Here is a 22212-nt window from a genome sequence, read left to right on the forward strand (position 1 = left end):
TCTGGAGGGCACACTTCGCTGCTCGGCTAGCAGTAACTTCGAAGGAAAGCAAACGGTGGCTGTACCACTACTAATTTACATTTTCACGCAAGTCCGAGTTTTCGTTCTATTCTTGTCATTTTGCCATTAGCCTATATGGAATTGATGACGAGAAAGTAATCAAACAGCAAATTGTTTACAACGTGTGCATGTTTTCTGCTGTTGTTGCCAGTTATAGGCTACATATAAATGTGAATGCATTCTGTCGCTTCGGATGTCAAGACATGAAAGCGAATGTTCGCATAAAAACATAATGAATGTGTTTGAGAGGATATATGAAAATCAATAAATACAAAAGTAACCATATATAGTCATTGTTGGTAACCCGTTGTATAAGTGGAATAAACACCTCCGGGCTGTCCCGGTTATTAGAAAATAATGTAGGCTACTTCGGTGGTAGTATGGGGTTACGGAAGAAATCATATGACAGACGGACCGACGACAACGTTGCTTTTTCATACGTCAGTGGGCTAATTTGCCTAATCTTCGCGGTACTTTAGACCCCGGTGGAAACGCAGACAACCATTGGCTGAAGGAACCTTTTAGTTCCTGGTAAAGTAGTTCCTGGGACTGAAAGTTCCGGGTAATTTCGGTGGAAACGCGGCTTATGAAAATAAATTGGTTTGCCGCTGCATATTTTCAAACATGGCGGGTAATGGCGGAAAATAAATACAACACAAATGCTACGAGTACTCGACCAATCAGAAATGTTCAGCGCTGCAAGCTCCACCCAAAAGGTTCCTGTACTTTCGGAAAGTACTACCCCCCGAGCAGGAACGTTTTGGGGGGTAAAACAAAGCCCCCAGAACTAAATTTAGACCCTAGTTCCTGCGGTGGAAACGCACTGAGTTCCTCAAAAGGTTCCTAGTTCCGGGGTATAGTTCCTGCGGTGGAAACGCGGCTTTAGAGACCCACGGAGAGTCAATGGGTGACGTCACAGTATCTTTGTCCATATTTTTTACAGTCTCTGTGAGAAACACTCCCAGTTGGTTGAGCAGTGATTGGATTCTAGTCATCTCACAGCGACGGAAGCGGAAATGCCGGGGGGAAATCATAACTACCGTAAAACAGGATGAATTATGCGCTCCATTGGGTTCTGACGAGGGAAGTTACGAGCTACACTACCTCTGTGCTTAATATTATTACCAACACATTAACGTTTGCTGGGTATGTTCATTGCTTTTTAAAAAAATCTTGTTCTGTTTAACCCTGCCTGTTGAATGTTAAGTAAAGTCAACAACACAATTTGTTACCTAGCTCACTGATTAGAGGTAGCAGCCTGCTAGTAGTTGTCCCGTTCAGATAGCGCATTCGCTAATTCACTAGCTTTACGGATTTCAGTGTGCTATTGCTAGAAAGCTGAAATCACATGCTGAAATGTATCAAAGCGAGCTAGCTATGCGAATAGTTAACTAGTCTAGATAACTGACGGGTTGGTCGTTAACTGGTCAAAAAACCTAGTATGTTTGGTAGCCTAGCTGTCTATACAGACCAAGTGTGTAACGTTAGGTCGGTAAATATTTAAGTTGATTTAGTGGTTTCTTCGTGCCCGTTATCGGTAGTTAACATGACCTAGCATGTTTGCTCACCAGGTAATTGACCAAATTCCTTATCATTAGTCCTAAAGCACGGCCAGCCCTTTATTATTTTTACTAGTCGTTATTGATATCATCCAACCTTGGCTAGCTGAGACTAGCAACAGCCACGTGTGACCGGCTCGCTGGGCCGGCAACTGTTTTTTTTAATTTTTTTAATCCTGGCGGCATTTTAAAATTCTAACTAGCCAAGTTGGCGAAATTGACGATGACGACATTGACGCTATTCGTGGATAGTCAAAAAGCCACTGGCTAGTGTAGCGCGAATGTGAAAGACGTATCTAAGGGTTAGCTTTCGGGTGTTTGCAAAAACGGAAACGGGTTATAAGCTACAAAGTCAAACGTTGCAGTCGCATAAAATGGATTAGCTGTGTTTGTTAACCATTTCGGTTGAAATTCAGCCTTGATTGACACATCTCACTGATGCATGGGCTCTTTGCCTCCTCTTCATAAACACGCGTAAGGGCATTGGCACGTTAGAACAATAGCTAACTATACCATATCTGGAACTTGCTAGATCTGGGCAAAAACTTTAGTAAATTCGAAACTTAAGCCCTATTCGCAAGGGACTAGTATTACCTGGGGACCTCATGTGATTTAGAAATTAAACCCACCCCCCAGTAAATTCGAGTAAAATACAGACTTCGCTTATCCCGTGCGAATGCGCCGCACGGGATAAACGAAGTCTGTGTTTTACTCGAATTTACTGACATTATCCCCCCGGCAGAGGTGGGTAACCCGGCTTCAAAGAGTAAAAAGACTGACCATGTATTTGCGCCACCAACACGCACTAAACAAGCTGATTACAATAATTAGTTCTCCTACCATGATGAAGAGTTATGCTAATTAGAATTAGCTGGTTTAGTGCATGGTGGTGGAGCAAATACATGGTCAGTCTTTTTACTCTTTGAAGCCGGGTTACCCACCTCTGCCCCCCGGATATGATTGAAAATGTCAAGGCTCTGCTCTGCGCAACAGTAAAATACGACCCCAAATCACCGAGATGCCGATTCGCACGGGACTAATATTATCACATGGCCTCTGTGTTTGGCAAATGTGGTAGGTATTGCGGTGGAATTTTTACTTTACAAATTACGGACATGACAGATTCGCACGGGATTAAGATCACAGACGACCTCCACAATTATTACAAGTTACTAGAGGTCCCCAGGTAATACTAGTCCCGTGCGAATAGGGCATAAGACGTATTGCTACAATTATACAATCTACAGTAACAGTAATTCAACGTGACCTGTAATATATGTCTGTAGTTTTAAAGGGGCACCACATAATGGCATCCCCAAAGGTATTGAAGTTTTTCTTTAAATTAAGCTGACATTTCTCTTAGTATGGCTATAAATTTGATAATTGGCCAGTCCTGACAGGTGCACTGAGTTATGATGGAAAATGACTTCTGTTCTGCGTTACGTCATAGGTTGAAGATGAGCAGCTCCGCTATCATACCTTTATGTTGAAAAAATGACATAAATAGACAGCATTTGGTTGAAAAGATGACAGTAATGTACAGAATCGAAAAAATTCGTCCTGAATCAAAGGACATTATCAGTGACTTGGATGAGTCTGTACAACATATAATCGTTGATCCTGATCGAATACCGTTATACGGCCGTTGAGATTTGGGTCAGTTGATCAGAGTTGGTGGATTCTTCCCAAAGCCAACTACCGGAGCACTTTTCGGGAAATTCGCTTTTTAGCTGGCCTTCCTAGATTCATATGAGAAGACTGATACCGATTGTGTGCGTCCCTCTGCGTCCGGTACAGGGATCTTGACCAATGTGGGCTGCATGTTATCAATGTTAGCTCTATTAATGGAAAAAGGCTAGCTATAGCTAATTTAACAGTTTCTCACTTTCTTGCTTTATCACATCACAAAATATGACATTGGTGGTCAGTCTGAAGATTATTGAAATGGGAGGCAGGGCAAAAGAAAGTAAGGGATTTGATCTTTTGGGCCTATTTCTTGCCTTTAATTCAATAAAATTATGTTTAATGTTGTGAATAATAAAATAGGTCATCTTCCATTTGGCTGGTGTATTTCATTTTTTATAATATCTGGTGCTTAACCATTGTATTAGTGGTCTTGAAAAGTACAACTGGATATTTCAAGACAACCAGTTGTTTTACTGTTGGGGAAATTGGCTTGTTTGCAGTAGATGTACTGAGATACTAAAATGCTAATTGACTTTTAAGAATGTTTCTAAGCAATCTGATAGTAATGTTGTGGGTATACATTTGCTAAACCCTAAGGGTGTTAACATTATAATTATGTTCTAAGGATGCTTCTGAGTTGCCAGAAAAAAATGCTCAATGTCTAAATGAACTAAACAATGCCAATTGCTTCAGTTTTTTTCTGACTCATCTAATCCTCAAAAGGCTTTTCCGGTAGCTGCTTAGGCATTGTCAATTCCTGTGTTGTCCAGGCTGCTAAGACATAAATCTACAAGGCCCACATATTTAGGGTTATCCAGGCTATAAAGCATGGTTATGCTTTAAAAAAATAAATACAAATTTTGTAATGTTCTGACATTTTCCTGTATAAACTGTGAAATTTTCCTTTATTTGTTTCTATTTTGCTTGTTGGGACCAGATAAATGGACCCCTTAATTGCTAATTTGCAGCCTTTTTCATTCATTCATTCATTCATTCATTCATTCATTCATTCATTTTTTCAGAGGTCTGTGCTGTACCAGCAGCTTTGCGGTTGTGAACAGGAGGCTTAAGTCAAGAGTTCAACCGGGACTGTTTTTAGACAACATGAGTACAGTAAGTGCTATGCAAAATTATCCGTTTTGCCTCAGAACGCTGCCTTCCACAGAAAACAGTGGAAATGCAGGGCTTAGGTGGTGACTTTACGTGACAACGGCTGTGGTCTGTCCGACTTTACTGCCACTCATTACATTTATTTAGCAGATGCTTTTATCCAAAGCGGTGTACAAAAGTGCAAATCAAGGTCATTGGAACAACTACAAAATGATAAGGTACAATACTCATTTTGTACAGTTATTCATAGCCAAGAACACAAAGTCCAGTTCACACATTGAACATTATTCTGACCTAACTCATGCTGAGTCAAACTAGGGGGCTATACAAGCTACAACATCGGGATGATAATACATGTATTATTAAAAAAGTATAATATACAAAGTATAATAAGTGCTGGAATGGAGGTACATGTAACATGAGTGGCATTATGGAGGGGAATTTAAGTGAAATGATTCACAAATGATTCACAGCAGTTAGTTAGTCCAGGTATAGCCTGAAGAGATGCATTTTCAGTGGTTAAGTGGTCAAGCATAGCCACATTTAGAATGTATGGTCTAGGCTATAGAAAAAGGAAACTCGTTGCAAAATAAAAAATGGAAATGGAATATTTATGGAAAGGTTACACATAGCAAGTGCCCAAATTAGTGGGGGGTGGGTAGCCTATACTGAATGATTGAGGTTATTCTACAGGAATAGGGATATTTGGAATTTCAACATGTCTTGAAATGCATTTTCATTTTTGTCACCCAAAACTGAGGGTACAACATTAACCCTTTAACTTAATGAATACTGAAAAATACCAGCCTTAGTGTATTTATATATCTTTTCTATTTTCACAAAAGGAATGCTTTCGCCATTTTTTTTTGTCTCTGGTGTTATTTGTACCTTGTAACAACATAAAAGGTTTTTCCAGAATTTTATCTCTCAGTTCAATAGGCACATGTATATGGAAATTATAGCCTATATGGAAATTATTTTCTTATTTTTGGCTGACATAAAAATGTCAGCCAAAAACGTTTATCTTGTACGTGCAGTATACTTGTACATAGGAGAGGGGAGTCTGGGGCATTTTGTCACACTGTTCCTATGTCCATAGGAAAAATCGAACCTTAACAAGACCAGGTCAAAACCTAGTATATGGCTGGACCAGCCGACCAATGATGTAACTTCATCACGGACATTCGCGTTTGTAGGGCTGGCCCCGCTGTTGCGGTCCAGGCAAAAAAAAAATGTTCAGTGTAGATACTTTTCCAATATAATAAATAGTCTACATAAATAAATAGATCGGCCGTCCAATCTATACACTCAAGTAAATCAGATTGCGGAATTCTTGCCAACTTAATTCGTAAACTCGTCTATTGTAGACTAACTTCGGGTTAAAGTGCACAGCTAAATCATGACTAATACAAAGCAAACACTGATGCTTGTAACAATTAGGTTAACGTCTGCTAAATTAAACTGGGCTAATCTTAAAAATAAATTAGACCTCTTGCCCTCTTAATGATAGCGTCAGACAACTAACTACACCACCTAGCCAACTAGTTAGTCTAACACTTTAGAAAACCCAAAATTCGAGTTCGAAATATTTTGCAATAATTAAATGTTACTTTGGGACCTATAGACTAATGTTAACTTTATGTAGGCTAACCCTGGCTTCACACCCATCAGTAGCAGAGTTTGCTAGCAAGTCACGAAAGTGAATCAGTCACAATGGGAAAACATAAATAAACGTTAGCAGGACAAAAAGTCTGTAAATTACCCACTCTACTTTTACCTGAAATCTAACTATGTGTGATCTCGATAAAGGTTAACGTTAGCGATAACATGTTTGTCTTTAAATTCGGTTAGCTGGCAAACTTGCCGTTTATTTCTCACAAAAGAAAAGAAAAGCTGTTTATGGAGGTAGTACCAAATGACTTACGTTGAGCTTCTTTCGTGCATTTCTCAATTCAATTTAAACTACTAGTTTATTCCTCTTCATTTAGATATCTTCCCTTCATAGTTAGTTTAAATGGTAGCTAAAACTAAACCAGGTTAAAACCTAGTATATGGCTGGACCGAACCGGCCAATGTCACACACATGCATGGTGTAACTTTATTACTCACTCAGTTGGTCAGTTAGCCAGTCAGTCAGTCACAGACATTCGCATTTGTAGGGCTGGCCCCGCTGTTGCGGTCCAACCAAAAATGTAATACTAATTTGGAGTGTCTACATGTTCTGAGGCCATATCTTGTTTGGGGGAGGTCAAGGTCATTGTAAACTGAGGTGAGCAAAAGTTTCCTATTTTTCACATGCAGATGCAAAAAAAAAAAGACTACATTTTAATAGGATTTTACTTTAGGTATGAAAGTTGAAAGTTTATTATTTTTACTAAGTAGCAGACGGAATTAAGTGTTATACTAGCTCAATTTGTGTTGGATGCACCAACAGTGTGTGAGGGTGCTTTATGTTTGATGTGTTGAAGGCACAGGCTGTGCCCCAGATGCCTAAGTTAAGTGTTATAGCTGTAAATGTCTAAGGAGCATGATTATGTTCATATTTTGGCTGACATTGATTGATATGAATGGCATTGTATTACATTTGTTTTTTCGCTCTCATTATGCTATGTTATTGCTCTTTGTTATCTTTGTAGTGTCTTGTAAGCCCATGTGGGCTGGGCACCTTTTGGTGCATGACACTTTGAAAAAATAAAAACCAACCAACCAACCATATACTTAAGGTATAGTCCTAGTCAAAAGTTAACTTTGACATTTAGCCTACATTATCATACATGTCGGTATGGGGCAAGCTGTCTTAATGACTTTGGGGCAAATTGTCATGTGACCAAGTATAAATAGATATGCTACAATGCTACATGACCAAAGGTTTGTGGACACGTGCTTGTTGAACATCTCATAACGAAACCATGGTCATTAATGGAGTTGGTTCCCCCTTTGCTGCTATAACGGCCTCTTCTGGAAAGCCCTTCCCCTAGATTTTGAAACATGGCTGTGGGGATTCGGGCAGTGATGTTGGGCAGTAAGGTCTGGCTTGCAGTCGGTGTTCCAATTCATCCCAAAGGTGTTCGATGGGGTTGAGGTCACGGCTTGACTGTGCAGAGCAGTCAAGTTCATCCACACCAACTCTGCAAACCATTTCTTTATGGACCTCACTTTGTGCTTTGTCATGCTGAAGGGACTTCTCCAAACAATTTCCACAAAGTTGGAAGCACACAATTGATAATGTCATTGTATGCTGTAGCATTAAGATTAAGATTTTCCTTCACTGGAATGAATGGGACTAGCCCAAACCATGAAAATCATCCCCAGGCCAGTATTTCTCCTCCACCAAACTTCACAGTTTGCACTATGCATTCAGGCAGTGTTCTCCTGGCATTTACCAAACCCAGATTTGTCCGTCAGACTGCCTAATAGTGAAGCATGATTCATTACTTCAGAGAAGGCATTCCCACTACATCACTCCAGCCAACGCTTGGCATTGCTCATGGTGATCTTATTAACCAAAGTTGTGTGGCACTCCTAACACACCACATCCATGACACTTTATGTGGCAGCATATATATGAGTGTGTGTGTGTGTGTGTTTGGGGGGGGGGGGGGTATTCTGCCTCCCCCCCCACATTAATGCCTATTCTGTCATTAATGTAGGCCTAGTTTGTGATGATGTATAGTAGACAGGGAGATATGCGTGATTAGCCTGTAATTAACTTGTTAAATTAATTGAAATTAGGAAATGTTTTTTTTTTTTTTTTTTTTAATTTTTAGGAAGATAGAAAGAAAGGAAAGAAGGCAGGAAGGGGGGAAGAAAAAAATGATCCAGGCAGGCAGGCAGGCAGGAAGGAAGGAAAGAAGGAAGGAAGGAAGGAAGAAAAGATGGTTTGGAACTATAAGAGAAAACCGACCAAGGCAGCATATCACCTGACATTATGTTAAAGGCAGTGAGACTGGTGAAGCTGATGAATAGATCCATCAGGTGTACACCAATGGGGCAAGTTGTTGAAAGTACACACCCTCTACTTACCATCTATAACTCTGTTCTAATAAGATGTGAAGATGTAACGAATACCAAATATGTTCCTGTACCAAATATGTTCCTGTTCCTTTCAGTTGATATGTCATTTATAACATTTTACATGGCTTTGTTGAATGCTCAATTCTGATTGGTCACTTCAGGCAGTGGTAAAATATTTCTTTATAGTGATTGCTGCTATGGGTAACAGAACCTTTAATATAGAACTATCATTCTGAATAAAGAAGTGCCGCAGGTGTCAATTTAACGGTTGTCATTTTAACTCAAAAAACCAAGAAAAATGCCATCATACGCATTTGTGTTGCCAGGGAAATCTAATCGGTGTGACAGTTATTACTGTATGACTTATGCTGGCCAGCTATGCAGTATGGCTGCAACAACTAATCGATGAGGTCAGCTAAACCAACAATAAAAATTTGTTGGCAATTAATTTCTTTATTGATTAGTTGGATCTACTTTTTAAAAGTTTAATAAGGCTGTGTTCCAAATTGTATAACCGTGTCCTATTTAAAGCGTAATTGACTGAATCATGCTGGTCTGAATAGAACACAGGTCTTGCATGTTGACCACGTAGTCACTACATTACTTCCTCGAGAGAATGGAAACGCATTTGAAAGATAGCGGAGACGGAGGTGGCAGCTCTACTGGTGGAAACTATTGTGAGACTCAAATCTTCCAAAATAAGGGGGCACTTTACATTGAAGAACTCAAAAAGCTGAACTTGTGTGGCACGGGAGCACAACAGTGATGCTCAAGCACCTGAAGAGCAAGAACATTGGAACTATAATTAAGAGTGAAGAGGGCTGAGCACAATAAAGTTAATACTAAATCCTCATCAAAAGAAACAACAACAAGCTCAACAAGTTTATCCGTTTATCACAAATTAAACAAGTTTATCTTCAGTGCTTGAGTTTTGTTTAGAAAACTTTGTGGTTGAACTGCGTGATGGCACCCCGATTGCCGGTGGGTGATACTTCTACACATATAGTTTGTTTACAGTTTTAACGGCACATTACAGTGATAGCTGACTAATGATGTCTCGCTAGCATTCCCTGTCTTATCTATGGACTTTTTCTGTCCCTACCAACTAATGCACCATGCCATTAATGGCAAACTGTCTAGATATTTAGGGGTCCAAGCAGCGAAGCTGGTGGAACCCTCTTGTATCTGTTAGGATTATTAGGTGTCCAAGCAGCGAAGCTGGTGGAACCCTATTGTATCTGTTAGGATTATTAGGGGTCCAAGCAGCGACGCAAGCAGCGAAGCATTGGCACCACCTATGTACGCCATATTGTTTGCCCTCCATTTTGACATTTTCGTTGGGGCGTGGAAGCTTTCTCCACTAAAATGTCTGCGCCTCAGCAACCATAAGTTGTAGACCAACCAAATTTGGTAGGTGGGTTCCTATGGCCCCCCACTACTCAGGCACTACAAATCACCTATGTCGGCCAGATGGTGGCGCTATAACAAAAGGTCATACTTTAAAAGGTCATAACTCCCACACCGTAAGTCAGATCATCTACCGATGCATCTAAATGTGCTCTACAACTTTGCCATTGGGACCACGTATAGCCGCCTTATTGTTTGCCCGACATTTGGACTTTATTATTAGGTGGGGTGCGGAAGAGCTGGAGCTCCAAATCTAAGTGTTACGACATCTAGTAAACTTCTTTACGGCATGCGACATCCATGGCGACGCAAGTAATCCGACACCGTAGGGTCCAGTTTTTATCAGTGAGGGGAGGGTCTGAACGTCGGGGAAGCAATGAAAGACAGTGCCAGCCAGAATGCATGCTAGGCTACCAAATGTTTGTTAGTAAAAGCTTTTTGAGAGGATGAATAATTACTTTTCTTGAGCCTGGATCCATTTAAAGACAGTATCGGGTGAGTTCGTTTAGTCTTTGAATCTGCCATTATGCTGAGAAATGGCTAGGGTAAACGTCCCTATTAAGCCCACGTACCATATAAGCCCACTTGCAACTTCTGAGTCAAATCAAAAAAAACTATATCATAATTTTTTGCTGTGTGATGTTTTTTCAAATGAAGCTGCTTGTTATGTAAATGACACTTTTTATTGTAAGTCAATCACATTTATCGATATTGAGTTATCGAAGCACATGTGTGGCATGTGCCTGCTGATCCCAGAAGAAGTTGCAAAAAAACTTAGGTGATTTTGGTACCCTCAGAAAATAACATTTTTTGTATATTTCTACTCCTGTTTTTGGAAAGTATTCACTTGTTATCAAAATTTAAGTGATTAGTGTTTTGAATGAGACATATGTTAGAATATTACCTGAATTAGAAATATTGTGTCTTTTGAAATCTAAATATGAGTTTTAGTTCGCTAGCAAACAGACCACATGCTGCATCAATACAGTAGCTACATAGTATGATTCATTGCAATGACATAAAGCATGATAAGCATGTATAGTTTATATTTTTGTATGCAGTTTATATTATTATACTGTTAAATAGACAATAAATGTGTATGTTTATCTTTATTTATTTTTTAATCAACATTTTTACCTGGTGGGCTTAAAGGGGACTCTAGCAAAAAAATCACACTGACTGAGGTGGATGTAAATGAGTATAGCTAATTACTTCTCTACATGATCAATTTATACTTTTCATATTATGTTAGTGCACCATATATAGATTTATTTCATATAGTTGTTTTTTAATGTCATGTGATTAGAATAAAATATTCTGTCTTTTAATCATAAATTCACTGATGTTCCCTTTAAGCCCACCTGTTCCCATTAAGCCCACTTTACTGTGTTTCAATGGGGATTTTCTCCCTTTTGACCGTTGAACCATTTTCCTCCCTAATTTTGACCTCACCTGATGAATCAGCTCCATAATTCAGATAATTAATACCCACATTTAAATATCAGTGATATTGCATAGGTCAATTCATTCTGGATAGGCCTGTGTTCTATCTTAACATTAGCAATAATTTTTTAATCTTTACTTTTCAGATGAGTTTTAGTTTAAGATGACTAAAACACAAAATAACTACAGTTCATGCCCACGCGTGATAGAAGCGCAAGTTCATCCTCTGCAAAGCAGGGCTGTAGGGACCTGGACCATTCTATTTGCGCAATCATGAGGTCGTTGAAAATCTACAAAAACAAGATGAAAGCCATGAACGACTTGTTAGCGTAAGACAAAGACAACCACAACGTGGGCAAAAGATTGAAACAAACAAATAAAATAAAGCTTAGACCACCCTATAACCTATGTTATGTTACACTACTAAGATGGAGCATGGAGCAAATGATAGCCTTACTAAAACGATACAATCACCTCTAAGAGCATAGGCCTACGTTTAGTCTAGGAGAAAGTAGAAATTGCAGAAATGTTGACATCTTTCTTGTTTATTTTGTTTAAGTTATAGGCTAATGATACATGAGCTTCAATATGTTATGACTGATGTCTCCTCATAATGAACTGAATGGTTTTAAAATGTGTTTTTACAATGTTTTCAAACTACTATCCTAAATGTGATTAACATTTGAAAAGTTATTGTTTAATTGTAAATCCTGAAATTGACTTATTTACTATCCTTAGAACATTAGTATTGAACCTGAAATTGTTTTTCGTTCAGTCAGTCGGTCTTCAGAAATCTTCATAAAAACACCTGCACTTTCAACCAGCTGACTGGACCAGAAATTTTGGCCAATTTCAAATGCCAACAGCACACCATAGGATAGAGATACAGACAAAATGACAACACATATTGAAAGATGAAGTATTGAAGAGTAATTTCCACTATAGTTTTGATTTTGTTCGTAAATAGTTTTTTGGCTACATTCCAAAGAAGACATGTTGTAAGTTTAGCTTTTTCTGTGTTGACAACACAGAAGAAAGGCTGGTCATGCCTATTTCAAATGCCATTCACAGGCCATAGGATAGGAGTGAAGACAAAATGAAAATAGCTATTGAGAGCTAAGAGATTACAGATTTCAATAGAACAAGTCTGTATTGTTAAGATTTTTTAAAATATTTATTTATTTATCAACAAATCATGAAGTGGGCTTATTTGGAACACCCATGGGCTTAAAGGGTACGTTAGGTACCCATTAAGCCCATGCCAGACTTTTGACATATTTTGACAAATTAAACAATAAAAACATTATAAATTGGTATAAATGAATTATTGACACTTCAAATGAGAGATTAGACTTTCATTTTAACTAAAATGTTCTCACTTAAATTGGGGCAGTATACATTAAAAATGTCTGAAAAGCGGATTTGGTGGGCTTAATAGGGACGTTTACCCTAAACCATTTTATTGATAGTATTTGAGTTTCTGTGCAAACGCGCGAAAACACGCTGGTATAATAAAACAATGATGGTAATACATAGCCTATATAGTCCGTTTCGTTCTGTTGCTACCATAACATAACAGATCTTGTGTCTACAGCTGCAGTTTCTCGCTGCAATTACTAATATTGAATATAAACAAAAGACGCAATTTATGCTGTAATCTTCCAATGTCTGAATAAATAATACGGTACTCTGAGCGTAGAAAGCAGTTAGCATGGATGGCGAGTTGATATTTCGTTTTTTGCTACTAACAATTAGTAAAAGCTTTGAGAGGATGAGTCATTACTTTTCTTTGGCATGGATCCATTTGAAGACAATATCGGGTGAGTTTGTTTCGTATTTGAATCCGTCATTATGCTGAGAGTAATCGTATTCTCATTTTAATCTCTAAATTGACTGTAAGCTTAGTGTTGTAACTAGATAGCTGTTTCGTAGGTGACTTTATGCACTCGTCTTAACTATTGCTTGAATTTTTTCATAGACTGCGTTGTTGCTGTTAATCCGTTTGAATGTTTTGGTACGTAATATGCTGTCCCAGCACGAATGCTTAGCATTTTATAAAACAAATACTAAAGCAAGAAAAGAACAGAAGAGCACACGTTATAATTCCAAGACATTGGCAGGCTATAACCAAAATTAGGCTACTGTGCCGCATAACATACAAGTTTGATTTGAAGTTATTATGAAAATAAATTGGTTTGCGGCTGCAGATATTTAAACATGGCGGTTGAAATAAAACACTGCAAGTAGTCGACCAATCAGAAATTTTCAGCGCTTGCGCCCCACCCCAAAGGTTCCGGTACTTTTGGAAAGTACTACCCCCCGAGCAGGAACTTTTTTGGGGGTAAAGTAAAGCCCCCGGAACTAAATTTAGACCCTAGTTCCTGCGGTCGAAACGCACTGAGTTCCTCAAAAGGTTCCTAGTTCCGGGGTAAAGTTCCTACGGTCGAAACGCGGCTAATGTGATAATTCACTCCTTCCCTGGTTCCTGTCCTTGGCCATCTGTGACTCTTCACATATTATAATTTCTATTCACCCAGGGTTGCTTTTCCTATGGCTCTCGGCACCTAAGTCTCGGGGGAGAGCTTGCATTTGAAAAGGGGTACTCCAACACCCAGACGGAAACAGGATGGGTGTGGGGACTTAAACAGATTATAACTCTGAAAACTGTAACGAAGACACATTCCTAAAAAACACCAAAATCTAACACTGTAGTTTTTGTCAACACAGTCAGTCAGACACAATAAAAAGCTAATGATTCATATTTATTTAGTCTTATGTAGATTTAGAGCTTTTAAATAATTGTGTACACCATAGGTACACATACATGCTGTTAAATGTTGAATATTCACTTTTGTTCATTTTTTATACTATTTCACGTGTACTCCTTTAAAAATTCTTACATCATGCAACTTTTATCATTAGCATTAAATATACAAAATAACAATTTTGGACATTAAAAAAAACACATTTTTAATTTTAAAGAAACAATTACTTTAATAAATCATCTGCATTGGAGGAACAGATTGTACGCATATTATTTTAAAACAAAGAAAGTTCCATCTGACGGTGGTGACTGAGACCTGACGGTGGTGACACAGATCTGAGGGTGGTGGCAGTGGCCTAATTACAACAAACAATTCCAACCTTTTCACCACTCAAGTCAATGCTTCCTTGCTTGACAACTTTATTTAACAATTTGGTACAACAAATAACAATTTGTCATGTACATTTTATCCTTCTGTAAATATTAACAATGGTGAACAGCAAAATAAAAACTACAGTACAACTGCAATGTTTAAGCATAAACATCAGAAAACACACCAGGAACTTAAAAAAAAAAAAAAAAAAAAAATCCATCCATTTCTCGGCTTGAAAATCTTTGAAAACGTTCAGTCAGCTTTATCAGGAAGTAGACGCTTAATATGCTCCTCCTCTATGAAGTCCATGACTTCAGCAGACAGGTAGTAGATGTCCCTCGTCCTGCTTGTACAACTCGGTGATGATGGCTCCATCAGTTTGACCAGAATATCTTCAAGACTTCAACTGGTACGAAGCACATATCCTTTCCACCTGTTTTAGATGGAAGCGTGTGTTGGGCCCATGAGGGTGGAAAAACTCCACTTGAACATCTTGATGATGAGCATCCACAGTGACAGCCTTTGCTAACCAGCAATTTTGGTCATAAATGACGGCAAGTCAATCTCCACAATTAATGACACCAGCAGATAATATCTGTCGTAGTCCCGTCAGGACCACTCTGGGGTTCCTACTTAATTTCCTCCGTCAGCATTGCCAAAGACCCTCTGTTCTTTCCCATTGTGGTAGGGCCATCATTCTCCTCAGCCTGTGCCCTGGCATGTGTGTTTTCAGTCAACTGAAATGTTGTTGGGCTGAAACACTGGCACATCTGTGGCTCACTGCAGAAACATGACAATGATATGCAGTGGATGCTGTTTCCATAAGGTGTGACCTGATGGATTTTCCTCCATGCTGGTACAGGTTTTAGTGGTTGAGAAAGGAGTTAATCCTATGTCTGCATGTCACCTTCAGCAATATGATAGAGCTGAGTACTGCAAAGGCTTCTCCCAACCATCTCATGGAAGATCTTGCCATCCACAATGTCATTCCGCCGTAGTACAAGGCTGTCTGCAGTCCTTTTCACCGTTCCCCCAATGCCATCTGGAGCTCCCTTCCCATGTGAAGTAGTGAAGAAGTTCCAGGTTGTTCTCTGGAAACCCAGTGTTGGAGGGACATTGCAGAGGAGAGGGAAGTTCTTCTCTTATTGTGATCATAATTTATATTCATGCCTCCATTGAGGATGATTTGGATGTTTTTGTCAACACCTTCAAACTATGTGTCACCACCGTCAGACAGAAAACCTGACGGTGTTGACGTCTGACGGTGGTGACAAAAACACACTTTTTTTTACACGACATGCATGAGTTGTATACAGGAGCCATCTTGTTTTCCCTCTGTTACTAGCTGCCTCTGGCCTCTACTTAAAATGCATAAATTTGTCATAATTTTAAAAAATTCTTTCTATACAAAATAGAGACAGTGTTGACACCAGGGTTTCCGCCAGTGTATTGCAAGCCTGGCTGCCCGCCGGGCCGAAGTTGCCCCCCCTGCCGCACCTAAGCGTTGGGGAATCTTTTTTAAAAAACGTATTAAGAGGTTTTTTTAAACTACAGTTACAGTGGGGCAGCTCGGTTGGAAAGCTCACCAGCGACATCTGTTGGTTAAAACGTGAACGCATTATAGGAAAACAGCAGGTCTGAGATCAGTGTTCTTTACCCTCATTGTGCATAGAGTGACGTTCAACACTTGGCGCTTCCAACTATCACAAGCTAACGTTACCTAGCAAGCCACCATTTCTTATTTAGTAGGCTAACTAACTGTTATCACTTCAACTCGTTGGTAAGTACATTCTTTTTATATTAACTTAAGCAGTGTGTAGGTAACATTAAACTAGTAGCATGAATGTATTGTTCGATACATTGTAACATTAGATGACTTATTAATCGCCATCGAAATAATGACTTCACTTGTTTATTAATAGCGGTAGCTTGATGACATTGATGTGCACGACAACGTGGTCATTTAGCTAACTTAGCTAGCTAGCCAAACAGTCAGTAACACAGATAGGCTGTTTCCTTTGTGACATTTAGGAATAATGTCAAGGAGGAAATGTAAAAGCCAAAAAACCTTAGACAGTTTTTTCAGACGGCCAAATACTGGAGGTGATGGCGATGAGGAAGAGACTGCTAATAGGGCTGTCACTTTTTCCCAAAATGACATTTGAACGAATTCCAATTAAGATGGAATACGTTCAAATTAATTCTAATCTTTATGTAATCTGATAGCCTACTCTAGCGGAACGGACACGGATAATGTACCATAATTTAACCTCTTAGCGCAAAGCCCCTAGTGGTCGGTACGCCGGCGTGCCGAGATTACTAAACTCGGACATGCAGTGCTACTGCAACCACTGTATGAGTTTAAAAACAGAAACGCATTGTTTTAGTTTCATTAGTAGACGATACACGGCAACTATGCTGAATACAGAGTTTCACAGCGCCACCATTGTCGCTCTGGTCGTTCATTTAACACTCACCCCCTCCCTGCAGTCTCATCTGCAACTACACCCCCCACCCATGACATAATGGACAATATTGTCCATTTTGGCATTCATAAAAATATTATTTCGCCACTCAAAAATCGTATTCCGTCATAGCTAGATAAACCTGACAATAGCCCTAAGATATGCCAATACAGCAGTGAAAACTTTGATCACACTGAATAACGAAATAAACGAGACAAAGTTTTCAAAAATGATACCATGTCATTCTACAATCAATATCTGGGACTAAATATTGAATAAATATACAACCTTACCATTGGTTTTACGCATAGAGATGTCCCTTTTGAGGCTGAATGGTCATATATTGTCTTGGACAATCCATTTGTGAAATATACGTGCATTTGTGACGCCTGGGTATCTTCCAAAATAGCTGTGCGTAATACTACACGTGTTGATTACGGCGTTGTCGACCTTTTTAGTATGGTCTGGCTTGATTGACAATTCATTAATTCAGTAGATGAGAGTATAAGCTTTCTAACGATGTATAACATGTCTATTTTTGCTTTTGGAATAGCGTTTTATAGGTCAGCGTAACCAAATTTTTTATCACCGCATTCACTTACGCAGACTCTGTGGTAGCAGTAAAAGACGGTGCACCTAACGAAACATTGTCAATGATTTTTCGTAATTTATTGGAAAATACTATTATTGTTGAGGACTTCTGGGCATAGCTAAGCCATTTGTTTGCTGATAGACTTAGCTAGTATTGTTTTCTGGAGGAAGACAGAAGCGGATAGAACTGTATCAATGATTTGCTGTCTCTGTCTCTATCTAACGAAAACATAAGATTTCATCATTGCTATGTAAGTATTACTGCTCAAAATATTTCGGTTATATACGTTACTTTTGAAATTGAGTGTCTTTAAATAGGTTAGTGGTATTATATAATGTGGATATATCTATAAGCTAATGCTGGTCACTCACCAAGACACCTGCCCAGTTCTCCACTGGTTCTCCTCACACCACAACTCAATTTCTCTCCACTGACCGTTAGCCTATTCCTTGTAACCCTGGTCTGTGCCTGGTCTCTTGGAAGCCTAGCAGGCTCATAATGGTAAGTCTGCGGTCCGTCATATACGTTTGCATAAACATTTACAACCTCTTCGGTGTCAAAACTAGCGTCAAAACAACCTGCAATATGCTCTTTAATACCGCTAATTAAATCAACCGGCAGTACACTGCATCAGAGAAAACTAACTGTTTCAACTGTTGCTGCCAACCCAATCAGAAGTTCGAAACGGTACTGGTATTTTCTGTGCTATTTTTCCATTGGCTGAACAAAAAAAATTTTCTTAACTTTTGATTGGGTGGGCAAGACGCCCGTTTGGGTGGGCTGAGCCCAAACGGGCGTCTTGCCCACCCAATCAAAAGTTAAGAAAATTTTTTTGTTCAGCCAATGGAAAAATAGCACAGAAAATACCAGTACCGTTTCGAACTTCTGATTGGGTTGGCAGCAATTAATTCCCAGAGCACCAGCTAACCTTCCTTGTAGCACGGCCGGTGGTAGCTATGGGCAGGGGTGGGCTCAGCCCACCCCTGCCCATAGCTACCACCGGCCGTGCTACAAGGAAGGTTAGCTGGTGCTCTGGGAATTAATTTTGTTGACATTTTATTTTTGAGCCTCTCGCATGCTCAGTGCTCGCGTCTGTTAGTGTCAAATCAGTGTCAGCCCCTATGAGTGGGGTGGGTGCTCAATTGGCTCAATCGGTGTTATGTGACAAATGATAATGGGGGGGAATTTTTTCCCTATTCTTCCCGAAGGCATCCCAGGGATGATTTGTGTTTGTCCCAAACGGGACGTCGGGACATCATTAGTCTAAAGCTCTGGCCGATGGGATACAGGGGGTCCTCGCTAGCCATTCATGTACTCAAACGGGGCCTTAATGATCCAGTCAGCTGCACTGATATTCTTTATTTTACACAGTACCTACCTACACAATACTGGCTTTTTTAATTAAATATGCTGTTAAACCAGCTGGGTAGTTATCAGCCCGACAGCTTTGGTTAGTGTGTACATCTTTTACCAGAGCACCACCAGAGCATGTTTTGCCTTTGAATTGTTGCTTGAAATTGGAATCCTGCTTATAAAATTTGATTTGTCAGTAGTAGTGACTAACCATTAGTTTACTAGTGAAGCACATCCTGCTCAGAGAAAAGTTGATTGAGAAGTTAGTAAGGAGAATAGTGATCTGCCTGACAAGTGAGGCTAGGTTGGCTATCATCTGTTCTGCCTGAGAGAGAAAAATGTAGGCCAAAAATAAATGAACTGAGTAAACATTTTCTTGTTCCAGCCACAAGATATGTCCGAACATGTGTCACTGCCTGTCCACAGACACAATGTTAGTTATTGTTTAAATGTTATGCTGTTTAAATGGTTATTAACACCCCTATGCGGTGCAGTACAGAGTGATGAACTGCAGTCAGATGACATAGTGGGTTCCTTGTCAATGACAGACCCAACGGAAACGCCGCACCACAAACTCATCCACCACGAGACGCACTACCAGCAAGAGAAGCCGAGCCACAAACACGCCGTCCCGGAGGGTTGACAGTACCATTCAGGACAACCGCAGGATGAACAGTAAGTCAAGACTAGTATTACGGTTCCTTCTGGAGAATATTTGTATATTTATAAAAATCTAAAATTGCAAGAATATGTAAAATGGAACACCACAGAACTCTAGCACTTCTGTAATATCCGGACCCTGTGTTAACATTATACATGCTCCAGCACATTAAATTTAAATGGAGGTGCATCCAACTACACCTCTGCCTAATATACCATGGTGCAGTGCAAATGGTGGTGTGACCTCAAAAATGAACTTCACTCTAATTTTTATCGCCTGCTTATGGACCTAGATGCCAGGAGTCTATTGAATAATAGTATGGAGGTACCCAAGATGACTCATGAAAGAAGTCTATTTTCCATGGAGAAACATGTAACATTGTACCTTTGAACAACCTTTCTTTTATTCCATCTATTTTATTCAATAAATATTAGTTTGCCAGCTATTGTTTGTGACAGTTCCTACATTTCTAATTTTTGAGTTAGGTAACTGGTGAGTTCATTAACTAGCTAGCAAACTTGCTAACTTGGTAACTAATTCTCAAATGAACTTTCTAGCTAAAACATGTGCATGCATATACACTGGCATGTAGGTTAGCAAACACATATGCAACCTGCTAGCTAAGCCACTCGCTTTCTATCAAGCAAACTCATTAGCTTGGTAGCTAAACTACTAACGCTGTAGTATGGAAACTCATTTAGCTTGTTTGCTAACTTAGTTAGTATTTTGCCGTTTAAGTGAATATATTTTCTGGATTACAAAGGCAGATTTATAATGTGTTTTATTTTTTTGGCAAGGTGTAGGTAGCTGAAAATTATGGTAATGTAACTGCCCTTGTATGGGTGCAATGGTGTTCAGAGTGGAGTAATTATTAATTTTGCATGACCTTACAAATATACCAAGAATTGCAGTACTTTTTGGTACATTCCATGTGAACATCCCATAACGTCCAATAACTTTTGAGATTTTCCTGAAATATTCAACAAAGAAACTTGCTGTTGGGAAATGATATTTTATAAATATTTGAGATTTAGGTCACTAATTATTTTTGAGAAGATTGCGATCATTTGTTGGGCATTTTTGTGCCCATAGGTGCTTTCTTTTGTCCGGTAGTTTACAGAGGTGTTTCCCTTATCATACCCCCAAAGGAAAACTGTTTACTGTGCTGACAGGGAGTGAGCAGTTGTGAGAGAGGGGGTGATGAAATTGGTTGTATTCACCAAGTGATGCATTTCATTATTGCATCCATCCTAGCTATGCACACTAATCTACATTAAAATAAATCTCTTTTGGTCTACCAAAAAGCGCACACTACTAGTAACTAATGAGAATGTACAGCTTAGTCTTATATACATTGAACAAGAATCAGGAAGAAATGTAACTGATGTAAATATAATATAACAGGTTTAGAAAAGGGGGATCATTTGTAAAAAAATAAAAAATAAAAAAATACATTTTAAAAAAATTCAAATTGTCATTTCAAAGTTAGTTTGTGAAAAATATGCACCTTGCCATGCTGTGGGGCGCAGTGTCAGTTTGGTTGAGACTGCACAAAGTTGGTATGCTTCAGTAGAAAGTAGTTTTCAATGACACTGTGCCCAACAAGGTTTGTGAATGTTCATGAGTTACCGTGTCATTATATTTGGAAAGAGAAATAGGCCTAGCTGCTTTTCGAATGTAAATTTTGGAACCGTTGAGGTCTGTTGTCTCTTGCACTAGGAGCTTTTTGACCCTTTCAACCAGCCCTTGGCAGAGGAACAGGGGAAATTCACCCAGCAGCATTGCAAATCTTCACATAATTGGGCCTGCAAGTAAGTCCAATCCAAATTAATTTATAAAGCACTTTAAAAACAACAACAGCTGACCAAAGTGCTGTACACTCAGAAATAGCAAACCCCTAAAAACAACACAATAAAAACACAAAGACCTGTTTAAAAGACAAAAGGACAAGTAAGTGGTGGGACAGCCCAGAACCAGGGTTGTTTCTAATGTGGTTTAAGAGGTATTTCGAACAGTGAATAAATTGATTTATCAAAAAGATTCACTATTGGGTGTGGTGGTTCAACCAAGATAAATGGGTGGGCCAGCCCAGAAAACTATTAGCTAAATGCACCAGTGACTGACTTTGAACTAAAATCTCTAGCTATCTAACATTCACAGCTGCAGTTGACACTACTGTACGCTTAGGCTACATACTGTATATGGTGCTGACATGGTACTCTAACTGCTTACCTGTGTGTCAGAAATTAACATACAGAAACTCTGTTCATTGCTGTCACATAGGCATGGGGCTACTTAACTGTAACTATGTGCATTTAGCAAGCTAACCAGCTAATAATAAGCAAATGTAAAGCCTGTTTCCACCAGTGCCCACCCCGCTAGCGTCCACCTGCAACAGAAATGGACGATCAAAGCGAGGAGCAGAGAGTACTGGTGCATTGCAAAGTGAGGCTTTCGCTGACTTTAACCACGGTGGGAATCATTGCGGGGGCAATGATTCGCAAAACCACCTTTTCGAATGAGAACAAACTCATCGGCTAACACGGCAGCCTCAGATGCTGTGCGGGCTTTTTGCTCGGTCACATACGTAGCAACGGCATCTGATACAGAATTCTTAAAATGCTCTAATGCTATCAAATGATGCAGCTTTTCATATGTATCGGTCCCCATCACATTACACCAGCGTGTAAAATGGAGCAACATCTCTCGTGAAAATTCAACATGG

The 22212-nt window shown here is 39.3% G+C and overlaps 1 protein-coding gene across 4 annotated transcripts in view; it reads left to right on the forward strand.

Moving 5' to 3' along the window:
* The first annotated feature begins 1027 nt into the window (after window positions 1-1027).
* The window catches only part of rnf4 (ring finger protein 4), a 60066-nt gene continuing 38881 nt past the window's right edge, over window positions 1028-22212 (forward strand). The window contains exons 1-3 of one of the 4 annotated variants that reach the window (XM_035427011.1): window positions 1028-1206; window positions 4328-4418; window positions 19375-19501. In XM_035427011.1, the coding sequence (XP_035282902.1) occupies window positions 1112-1206; window positions 4328-4418; window positions 19375-19501 (313 nt within the window). In that variant the 5' untranslated portion in view covers window positions 1028-1111. Of the gene's footprint in view, window positions 1207-2556; window positions 2694-4327; window positions 4419-19374; window positions 19502-22212 lie in introns of those variants that run through there. The other 3 variants (XM_035427009.1, XM_035427012.1, XM_035427013.1) reach the window with 3 other exon arrangements.

The sequence above is a fragment of the Anguilla anguilla genome, chromosome 7 (assembly GCF_013347855.1).
Source record: "Anguilla anguilla isolate fAngAng1 chromosome 7, fAngAng1.pri, whole genome shotgun sequence".
Lineage (NCBI taxonomy): Eukaryota > Metazoa > Chordata > Actinopteri > Anguilliformes > Anguillidae > Anguilla > Anguilla anguilla.